Source organism: Toxotes jaculatrix, chromosome 16, assembly GCF_017976425.1.
Source record: "Toxotes jaculatrix isolate fToxJac2 chromosome 16, fToxJac2.pri, whole genome shotgun sequence".
NCBI classification, from domain to species: Eukaryota; Metazoa; Chordata; class Actinopteri; family Toxotidae; genus Toxotes; species Toxotes jaculatrix.
The window spans coordinates 14,627,207-14,639,453 of record NC_054409.1 but is presented as its reverse complement, the minus strand read 5'-3'; the positions used below and the strand labels follow the sequence as shown (position 1 = coordinate 14,639,453).

General features: G+C 38.6%; 1 protein-coding gene across 3 annotated transcripts in view; it reads right to left on the bottom strand.

Moving 5' to 3' along the window:
• Positions 1-6,488, bottom strand: part of sppl3 (signal peptide peptidase 3) — a 33,454-nt gene extending 26,966 nt beyond the window's left edge. For all 3 annotated transcript variants that reach the window (XR_005895491.1, XR_005895490.1, XM_041059013.1), the window contains exon 1: positions 5,983-6,488. Coding sequence is in view for 1 of the 3 variants with exons in the window: in XM_041059013.1 (XP_040914947.1) it covers positions 5,983-6,008 (26 nt within the window). In the remaining 2 variants the exon portion in view is untranslated. The remainder of the gene's footprint in view (positions 1-5,982) is intronic.
• Between the last annotated feature and the right edge of the window lie 5,759 nt (positions 6,489-12,247).

The following is a 12,247-nucleotide window of genomic DNA, read 5'->3' as shown; positions in this document are numbered from 1 at the left end:
ACCTAAAAGTAAGTATGAGGCAGTGTTTGCTGTCATTTTTGTTTTTTGATGTACGACAGATTCTCATTTAAAAGACTACAACGGCTCATTAACATGAGATCTTACTGTCCATTTAATCTTATTTGAAAAATGTGCTGAAGTCAACATTTTCAACATTATCTACTTAGTGAGTTGTGTGAATGATTACTTGATTAGTCAGTGTCTGAAAAGGCGAGCTTGAATTGGATTGTTCTGTGGATAGTCTTACTAATAGGATTTTGGGATTAGATCTTAATAACCATGTTTCCTTCATTAAGGCTTAAGAGAAAGGGAAAAATGTACTTTTCAACTACTGCTTACTGGGTGTTGTCGATACAGATGTGCAGCCATCATCGCATGCAACATTCCTGAAGGATAACACATTTATATAATTTGCTAATAATATTAAAAGGGCATACTCAAGATTCCATTTTTAATAATCCTTTATAAAAATTGGGGCGAGGCACTTGAAAAACTTTTATGGTAAGCTAGGGAAAACACATAAATACTTGTACTTGTGCAAAACAAGTTGCCGTGACAGTTTTAGCAGGTAGCCTCAAAAGGACGTAGCGAGGACACTGAACTACGGTAATGTGATCAGCATTTGCTTGTGGGGATCACTGTGTGTTATGAACATCAAAAGACTTCCTCCACACATGGAAAGCAACGTCGCTGAATGAAACCTCCAAGCAATCTAGAGAATTAACTGTGAAAGGTTAGTGCTGTAACAATCAATTTATTAATCAAATGACTGAAAATTAATTAAGGATAACTTTGATAAACAGTCAACTATGCAAGTCATTTATGAAGTAAAAAAAAAAATACCCCAAATTGCTGGTTACAGTTTCTTGGGAGTATTTGTCATTACTTTTGATGTTGTGCAGTCACTCCAGGGGCTAAAACAAATCTTTACAACTATTTCCACCCAAGCATAACCTACAGTAAGAATGGGAAATACCACACATATAACCAAGCACAACTCTAGACTTTCAGTTTGATAGATGTGGTTGCTGCAGTTTTCGCATCTCCTTATTAATGCCAATTTAGACTCTTCATTAATGTGCAGAGTTGGCAAGTACTGGAATTGTACTAGAAATGATTACGATAAAACTATCTTTGTGTTGTAACTCTATGTAATGGACAGACTTTACTTCACAGCAAAGGAACAAGAAAGGCTAAATATCACACTTTAGTTAGTCCAGTGTTCTCCTCACAGTGTACTCCTTAATGTTATTTTGGAGACGGTTTCACTTTGTCACCTCCTGTTAGCAGGTATATTTTCATACCCAACAGAAAGATCACATCATATTTACCTTTGACTGCTGACACGATGGTCATGCCTACCACCTCTCTCCCTCTCCACATCACAAAGGTGCTGCCTTTCTCAGTCATACTGGGACATCTGTTGTGTGCACTTGCCACATAACCACACTTGTACAACCACCCCTGAAGATTACACAGATTGGTCGCTTTTGCCGTCCAACAATATGCTCAACTTCAAACAAAGGCGCACAGTGATTTGGTCAAAAGCAATGGCCAGAACCGAAGTTATGAATGAAAATTACACAGAACGAAGGTCAACATTTTACAATGTCTACACATGGTTTACTAGGTTATGATTAAATGAAATGCTTCTTTAACTCTTCAGGAAGAGATTAAAAGCTTTCATATGGTGGCACCACCAAGTGCAGCGGATGATCAGTCTGTACAAAGGGAAGAGTCACACATAAGGTGACACCTGCCTGGATGGACAAGCAAAATGAAAAACTGTATGTCAACTGTATAGGTCTGCTCTTCCCATTTACATCTATGTGACTGTATATCCCCATGTTCAGGAAAGCACCATGTTAACACTTTCACCATAAACCGAGAGGGCTGAAAAGTTTTTACTTAACCACATGCAAATGCCTTAAAACTGAAAGTGAGGAAGTGAAACTAGGGGAAAGCTACTGCTTTTATACACAGAATCGTAGCAGTGTGACAGTAACATACAGCCCCTTACCTATCGTTAGAAATCAAGAAAGCTGCAAAGCTACAGCTACCTGCTGCTGTGAGCGCTGTTCAAAGGCAGCAGCAAACAACAATTCGGCAGCTTTCAAATAAGACATCTCTGTGGAACTGTACGTAAGCTCTTTGGTTACTACAAGACTAAACAGGAATTACTGTGGTTTACTTAGTAATTTATCCAGGCTGCAATATAGTAGCTATAAAACTAATTGTGCACAACAGAACTTGCAAATTCTGCCGAGCACAGCACCCTAACCAAGTGTCTGCGCACACACTTTCATTGCTTTCAAAGACTTACTTTAGCAACATACCAGTAACAGCAGCAAGAATATTATTCGCTTCTGGGGTAATGGTTTTTGTACAGAGATACAGTCTTTTAAAAAGTATTCATAAAGCAGAAGTGCTCCTTATTTTTTCAAAGCAGGTATGTCAAAAAGTGACAAAGACAAGGGCAGAATAACAAGACAGTCAAAACAGGCAGAAATAATATTACCAAATATTTTTTGTAAATATTATTTAAAAGAGAAAATAGAGCAGATCATCTAGTGTAATGGTGGTTAAGTTGTTTAACCACACTGGAGCTGATATGAAGTCAAAACCCCATCTACTAACCCGGTAATGTAAACAAAAATCTGATAGATGATGGAGTTTAACCAAGCAGGTGCAACACCATTAACATTTCTCAGCCAAAATCTTAACCACATGAACTGCAGCACTGCAAGTGCTTTCACTAATTTCAACATTTTCAGCTTCAGCTTTGCTTTACAGACTGCAACTTATCTCATGTCTCACCTTACACATGTTCAAATTAAACAACATATTAAAAAAAAAAAAAAAAAAAAGCAACCAGTCATGTGACAATGCTGTAAAATAAAACCGCAGATGACTGTATAGTGAGGAACTATGTGAAAAGCTGTGCGATATTTTTGACAGTTTGACTGCAAAGCAAAACATGTTGCCACTGTGAAGATACCAGCTTCGATTTAATGTCAACTATGTAGCTGTCTTTACCCATTGTTCATCTCTGAGGCTCCTCAGTGATATTTAGGCTAGTCACTTAGTCACTGTGCTCAATAATATTTTTCTGCTTACCTTGCACACTAACACAAACAACCACACAACCAGACCCCATTGAGGTAGGATTTACTTCCCTAAGGGTGGTTGCGTGATTTCAAAGCAAAACAACCACATTTTTAAGAAAGACATGTTTGTTCTCCTCACAGGCATTATTAAATGCAAAGGTAAATCTAAATTACAGCTGCAACAATTAGTCAATTAGTTAATTAATAAGTTGACTGCAGAAAATAAATCAGCAACTATTTTAGTCATTTTCTTTAGGCAACAATGTCACTTGAAGATGTTACCTTGGTCTGCAGGAAATTGTTGTGCTGTATGAAGCATTTTCCCCTATTTCCTGGAAAAATTGTTAATCAACTAATCATAAAAAAATAAATGGAAAACAAAATAATCATCCTGAAATGTCCATGTTCTCCATACAAAGAATGGCCCGAGACATGTTTAGCCTCACTTGACACAGAGACTTGAGGCTACAACACGTATACAAGACAATTCTGAAGCCGCTGGACACTGCATTTCTGTCTTTGATCGAGGCTAGTTGTTTTTTTCCTTTATGCTAAACTAGGCTTCCCAAGTCAAAAGGCCTTGTATTTTAGACACAATTTCCACTTGGCATTAACATGTGATCTGAATTTGGATAAGAAAAAATGCATGTTAGTACCAGGTGTAAATACACACAGAATGCGCTGCATCACCCTGACCACAGTCAGTGATGGCCTGGCTTGTGCTATGATCAGCTATCAGCCAGGTGAAAGACTGTAAATGTAACCTGTATAGTTGTGATCCCATTCCTAAGAAACCAAAAAACCCAGCAAGTTGAAAAGTAACCCAAACTCTCTTCCTACCATCTTAAACAGGTCCAGCAAAATCTACAAGTAGTAGCAACAGCTAGAAAGTGTTCACCTAAAAGTTTTTTTTCAAATGATGGCTGTTTATAGCATTGCTTCCCTTGATCTTGGATGCACCATGTTTGCTGACACAGGGCACGGCCAAACCAATTTGCATACTGAGATCCAATCATAACGCAGGCAGAATGAGAATAACAAAAACAGTTATTAACAGTAGTAGTATACTATGAGTAATATGGAAAAGACAATATGTACAGATATCATTAAAAAAGTGTGTCACAATCAACCAATGTAAAGAGGCACACAGTCAAACTTTTGCAGTAGAAAACCTAGAACATCAAATTAATATTAGACCAACTGTTTTGGGTTTTAGGCAGGGATATTTATCTTTTTTACTCCATTCTGAATTTCACAACAAAGAAAAAAATATAAGACAGCATTTTCAGGACATGTTATTAGCACTAGTTTCACTCTTCACAACCCTTTTATATTTTGTCAGTGTCTACGAGGCAGCTGTGTGGTAGCAGGTTTCCAGTGACCACAATACACTGAACATCAGTGACAATCAACATCACTCAAACATTACTGAATAAATGTTAAGGAACTCTGGAGAGTAAAAACTAAATCCAGCAGATGGCCTTTTCAGAAACGGTGGCTGTGTGTTTGAAATTCCTGGTAAAACAACTGGTGTTTCATACATGCCGAATATTAACAGTTAAATGGATGTGATAAAAGCTGACCCCTAAACTCACAGAATGCAGGTCAAATATAAACTAAAGAGGAAAAAAGAGAAATCCTGTATCAACACACCAGATAAATTAGTTGCTGAATAAATAGTACATTATTGTGACATGTCTGTTGATGGAAAGTCTTTGGCCTAATGCTATATCAAAGTGGAAATATCGCAGTGGTTGGGCTTCTCCTCTTGTAAGTAATTCCTTGCAATTAAAGTCATACAAATTATATGAAAAAAAAAACATAAAGGCTTACAGAATTCCAGAAACATCCTAAAAAATGTTGACATATGAATTAGACAAACCTATATGACCAGAACACTGCATTTCAGTGGACCCCTACCATTCAATGAACCCAGTCTGGAGAGTCACTGGTTTGAACTAATCATACACAAGAGGATGTTGTGAAAACGGTCATTACAAACACTCAACCCGCGTTGCTAGAATCAAACAGGCACAATTTAGCCTTCATTAATTAGCAAGGCCTCAATAAAGTCAGGTCCTTTTCATTCATGGGGACAACGCAATTCACTGATCACATCCTCTCTGTTTGATTTCGTTTAATGTTCTTCACCCAGCACTAAAATTCAGCCATAACGCTAACTTGGCTTTAATCGTGTGTTCCTCACAATCCTGCAAAGATGATTTGTAACAACCTGTCGGGTGTCACAATGCCAAGCTCACGCTGAAACTGGCATTTTGGGACATGACTGCGATGCCAGTTCGCTAGCTTAGCTCCACGGCAGAACCTTTGTTATTGTGTGCAACGGGTCGACGACGAATGCTAACCATCTAATCAGCTAAGATTAATTTGCTGGCACACCTAACGTCCACTAATCTACCCCACGCCGCCATACAGTACTGTGCTTATTGTGCAAAAATACAATTTTCGGACAGCAAACCCTTATTGTATTAACGAAGAAGTCATTCACCAACTGGCTAACCCAATGAGCTTATCGAGCCGTTGGCTAGGCAGCTAGCTCGTTAGCATTTGCTCACAATAGCACTATTGGAATTGACCGAAGCAGTTAGCGTTAGCATCAGCTGGTGGGGCTGTTAGCTAAACATCCAGCTCAAGATAGCTGTTAGCAACATCAGTGCAGCTAAGGAAAAAATGCTTAGACGACTGACATTTTGCTCTCTAGATGGTGATAAATGTATCGTAAGGCGTCGACATTAAGAGCCAACTATTTCAGCGAATTGTCAGACATATAATTGAATGGTTTAGTGACCGTGGCAGCTGCAGCAGCTAACGGTAGCTGCTGCTAGTCGGTAGAGCTGTGCCTGTGCGTACTCACCAAGATGAGTAGCCTTGCTCCGCCATATCGCCGAAAACAGTGGGTTCTGCGACTGTGGCTAACACAGATTCAGGTCCCGGTGACAACCCGTTGGGACCTCGGCGAGGTTTTCTGCTTTTCCTTCACAATCCGACGTCCTAGCAGTTACTTTTAGGTGACAACATGATGATACATCCTGGCAGCAGCTAGTGATAACTAGCTGAATATCGCTATTGAAACGAGAATGATGGTTTGCTATCGTTAGGTGGACAAGACAAAGCACCCCGAGAAAAAAAACACACTGATGTTATTTTCGTCGGTTTCGCTAATGTCCTGCCGTCACCCCAGCCGAGAAGGCTCGGTCTCCAACGATGCTACACCCACTGTAAATCCATATTCAGCACGATGTATCCAGAATAAATTCGGATATTCCTCAAGTCTGCACCCCTAGCTGTTATGGAAGACGTTCAGCTTTGTTTTCTATGGCGAGTCACGGGGACGCGCAAAATCGCCCTGCTGTAGAGGTTTACAAGTAGGACGTGCACTGAAATGTTTTTGAGCACTGAAAATGCTTGCAATGGTTTCCCCTCAGCTGCCAGCATTGCAGCCTATCATATACACCTACAACTGAAGCCGTGAGCATTACGTCGATCATAAAATGTAATTTGTGGTCATAAATGAAGACATTTAATTCATGACTGAATCATTCGATATATTTGCGGAACACGATTTTAATTTCTGACAAAACAATGAAAAATCCTCAATATTGGAGAATCGAGTTCTGAAATTCTGAATATATTAAAAGTGAATGCTATGGTTCATAAAAAGAAACTAAAATGGTATAAATTGCGTGTGCTTCATGCTGTATAGTATTTTGCTAAGATGATAAATGTACCTGGTGGCTTCTGTCTCAAAAATGGTTTACAGAGTTGTCTGGACAATTTGTTGATTAAAATCTATAACACAACGACCTCTGGTTAAAACACACAGTTAATATAGGCTGCAATACACAACAAAACGTGACAAGTAACACCTATACAACAACTACAAATAAAACATCATGTTGTGTTGCAATAAGCCAGTCAATTTAAATATACTGTAAATATTTTAGGCCTAAGTTTTTTTTTCTCTATTTTATATTTTGATTGCTGTAGGTATAAATGAATGTTGTGGCGCCCATTCAGGTTAATCAGTGTAATTACAAAAACGCTGGATCTAATGTTGGCCATCATTCACCCCTGTTAGGATTTTGCAGATGATGTAGTGAAAGGTAACCAAGCATTGCAATGCCACCATTAGTCAAACAGAGCAGAGCCCTCATTAGTCTTGTAATCACAATTTGCATTGATCACAGAACTTGCAAGAATGAGCAATAAGACACAGATTTTCCTATTGGAGACAGATCCCAAGAGGGTTCTCTCATAAATAAGGACTTTGTCCTTGCAGAATATATGATCACTGGATATCCCAGTTTTCCCAGTTTGGGAAGCTTTACTTGAAAAGCTCTCCCTGGATGGTTGAGCTTTAGAGTCAGAGCTCTTATAGCCAAACACTGCACTCAAGTTGTACTGGCTTAAATGTTATAATGTCTACATATACTGTACATATCAAACTTATGCAAAAGAACAGGTCCATATTGCACACTGCCTAAAACAGATTAAATGTTTAAATGTCTACATATACTGTACATATCAAACTTATGCAAAAGAACAGGTCCATATTGCACACTGCCTAAAACAGATTATCTGTCCCCTTCATCAAACTTTGGTCAGCTCTGCCAGAGATTTTATGTGTGCAAATAAGTAAACAAACATTGTGATTCCCAACTTCGGCCAACTGGACTAAAGCCCCACTAGCACCCCTTATACCCCTTATACAACCCCCAGTAAAGTATTGGACAGAGCAAACAACATTCAATTTTTATTAATCACACTAGCAGAATGTCCCAAGGGACGGCAATGTCAGCCAGCCAGCTGGTTTCAAACCTCAGTCCAGACTGAGGTATCTCAACAACAACTGGATGGATTGCCAGGAAATTTTATACAGCCATTCACGGTCTTCACAGGACAAAGAAAGGTCAGGCAACACCAAAAATATTTGTATTCATCCTTAACGAACCATGGAAGTCTACAGAAAATTTCAGCAAAATCTAGCTGTTAGTTTTTTTATATCACGTTTAAAACTGACATTTTGACTTGAGGGTGGGCTTAAAGGATGACTGTCTAAAACAGAAATGGTAAGTCCTCTGGGAAGCATCGATGTGGTCGATAAATTTCATGGCAGTCTTCCCATCCAATCAGGCAACCACAAAATTTATTTGGATTCATTCTCTGTAGACCATGAGTGTCCATGACAAATGTCATGAAATTCCTGTTTCTGACTAAAGGGTAGTTGTGATTTAACAGTGTCATCAGACAGGAGTACACTGGCAACATGCAAGTTTTCTGTTGGTGTACATAGTGGTTCTGTTCTGTGCTGCACATTCAAAAGGTACTTACTTACATGCATTGAGTAAAAACAACCATGTTGTGTAAAAAGAAAATCTCTTTGTTGAAGTGATCTGTGCTTGACACCACTGGGGCATGAGCTTGTACAGAGCTGGTGTTTAAAATAAAAAGCATAGCTGAGTCGTAAACAAGGTTAGTACCTGACCTGAAAAGACATTTGTGAGAGTGCAATGTGACAAGATTTGACAATGTGTACTAAGGCTTATGAATGCACAATTTCACATTAATGCAGAAAGATTTGCCTTCAGATATGCAGATGCAGATCTGAGAGCATTTAAAACAGCATCATTTGAATCACAAGCTCCTATTACACATTTTAAAATCTGGCTCCACATTTACAAACCTTTGTATACATTGGCTTATTAAGTCAAAGTCTCAGTGTTCATCTTCAAATCTAGGTACAGACTCAAAAAATCTTGTTCCTAATGTCATTTTTAACCATTGTCAACATTAAAGATTTTATTTCTGTTACCACATGCAGTGTAAAGAAGACAAACTAAGTGTTTATGTGGAATGTCTCTGTCTTATCTCTATTGTTGGGTGTAATATTTTAAACAACGACAAAACAAAATAGACTCTCACTTGGGTGAACCCATGTGATCTCTGTAAATACTCAATATAGAGGGCTGTGGGTATAACAATGTAAAGCTTTTAATTTCCCATTCTGATTAAGTCTAAATCACTAGAAAAAGTGCAGGAAAGCTTGGTTTTTTCTTGCGACCATTGCCAGTGTTATACGTATTGATCTGAGGTAATTTTTTCGCAGCAACTGAAGTCCAGTGGAATGAATAATCATTCTTGACAATAGAAAACTTCCTATTAGGGCTTAGCTGACGCCAGACGAGACAGTGTCTTTCCTGTAGGGTTTAGGGCATTAGGGTTTAGAGAAGGGTCAATGGGATTCCCTCTAGCCAAAGAGTGTGGGGATTACCAAAGTCTGCAAAGAGCAGCTTTTCTTACAGATTATGTACAATCTGTTCTCAGAGAAAGAGCTTCATTCACAGAACACAGGAGCAGCATTAACAAAAAGCCTTATAAATTCAAGGACAACTAAGATTTTTATACAGCATCCATCAGCCTACACTCAGTTACCTTGTGACATCAAACTAGTGCTACCTGAGTTTTATTAGAGACAATTTAGCCCTTCACTATTTAAAAAAGGCGAGTCTGTACTTTTTGTACTTTTGGTGTGTTCTGCTTCAAAGTCAGTTTGATAGCACTCCATGCCCCATCAAATCTTTACACGCACCAGCTGGAGAGACTTTTTTTTTCCATTAGGAGATGCAAAAAGATAAAGTAACACTTAGTGAAATTAGCCACCTGAGTCTGGAGTGTCAATCACTCTAAGCAGATGTAACTTTTTATCAGCAACACTTAGTCAGTGTTCAAGCCAATGAACAGCTAAATGTTCTGTGATTTTGAAGGGGAGCTTTGTAATAGCGAGTACCATGATACTCACACTAACTTTGAATACGACACAACCCTGAAATTATATAATTATTGTGCACATGATAAGCATGCTGTGGTGAATATTTCATGAACTCAAGCAGAACCTCTGAGAAGAATACTGGTCTCTTGGCTTTACACACATTCTGGCTTTGTCGTGTCTCCAAATATGGGCTACTGTAAAGGTTGTTAATCAGATTGCTGACAGGATTTTAAGCTTCAAGTGGATGACCTTCATTTTAAAAGCTCAATTTGTTGTGCACTGATCTGATATTGATGTCAGGTACATAACAGTTACAGAAAGATTTTTGCTTATATTGTAAATAGAAAGCTGTAAAAAAAAAAAAAAAAAAAAAAAGAGAGAGAAGATAAGGGTATAACAGCCGACTCACTGCTGTTTGTTAAGTGCACTACAGATAAGCACAGGGGTGTAGCCACAATTAAGTAAATATATGAACAACCACAGTAATCTGATTCTAAACTTGGTGTAAGCTGCTGTGTCTGGTCTTACATTTTATCAAAGGAAAAACTGATAGGCCAAAGTCTTTCACTTCAAAATTCCCTCATTTGATGTTGAATTAGTAGGGATTTGTGTTAAAAATTCAAAATAATTAAATTTACAATTTATTTAAATCATATATATCTTAATAAATCATTTATGTGCTCAAATCCAAAAACTATGTAGCACATAGGCATGTCCACTAGATGTCAGTGTTTACTTTGCTAAAGGTAGACGTGGTGCTAACACAGTGACAGGCCAGGCCATGAAAGGGTAGTGAGTCATACAAAAAAAAAAAAAAAAAAGGAAGGGGGGTGTTCATTTATAATGTTAACTGATCATTCAGGCATTTCCACTGTGACAAATTTACACCTCTTGCCAAATTCCAATTGTCATCTTCGCTCCATTATTTCAAACAACTGATGCAGATACCACATCAGTTTCTTAGATGTAGGCCATGTTTTCAAAATTTACACCTCACTTTAACATTTTTATAAACCAGGGTAATGACGACAGAGATATGAGTTTTCCCTCTACCATCTTCAGTTTAGGAATGGAGCCCATTATAACAGGTGATCACATATCAGATATTGCACATCCGGCAGACTGACCCTGCTAAATGCTTCATTTCTCTAGTTGATTTAAAGCACCTGATTACACTTCTGAACTGATTAAATGGGGAGACTGAATACACTGTCAGTATTGTTGTAGGCTTGCGGAGAGCTCCAACCTCCAGGTCATGTGGTTGTGAGACGGGAAAACCTTTATGTACTATTTCTGTTGGTCCTAGATGGTTGTATGCTCTGTGAATGATTCTTTTATACAATTCTAATGTAACAATGTAGGATAACTTTTCCACTTTAAATCAGCATACAGAGATAATAAAATACTAAAAGAATGCATTGATAAATTAACTAATTAACCAGTATTTTCAATGTTATGTTTGCAGCTTTTTGTAACTGAAGTGTGCTACTACTTCTTCTCATCAGTAAATGCATTAAAAAAACCGCAGGTTTGTTTGAGTTATTCTACTGCAGTGACAAACATATCCTCAGGACTTTATGCTTGGACAAAAATGTGGGCGCAAAGCAGAAATCGTTTTGGCACAGTTCAGTTTGTGTATTTTTTTCCCCCCGTCTTTGTTAGATGCTCTGTACAAAGCTGTGACTGTTAATGAAAGCTAATTTTCCTGCATGATGCATTTGTGCCACAAGATCACTAGGTGTTTTGCCACATGCCTCCCACTCAGACAGGTATTATCCCAGGCTGTGGATCACAATACCAAAACTCCAGTTACACAGATTCCACACTTGCTGTCACTGACACCACTGACAAAAGCAAAAGCAACTTTCACATCTCTGTACTGTGAACTGTTCTCAGCCACAAGTGGCTTTACACTGGCTGCAGATCTCTTTTCTCACAGCAAGTTTAGTTCTTGAAAAAAAGCCTATCCGAAAGCAAAGGTGTTATCACAGCTAAAATGGAGTCAGATCATGATGCAAATGTTTGCCAAATAAAAAAAAAAAAAAAACAGTGAGACTGATGTCAGAATCTGTAGCTGGCAGTTGAGACAGGAACTCTGCAGCCTCCCTTTCCCCTTCCTCTCAAGCAGAGTCGGGGGGTGAACGCCTGTTTGAAGCTCTCCCCCTGGGCTCCAGGGTTCTGTGGGATCCGGGTGTGCTGACACTGTTAGCACGCCTGATATGAGAGTCTGATCAAAGCTGGCTCATTCTGCCTGACCGATTTCCACAGGATTAAGGATTAGGGAGACAGGAAGCTGGGAGAGGCACAGAGACAATCTGGGAGAGACAAAAAGGGATAGTGAGGGTTATGC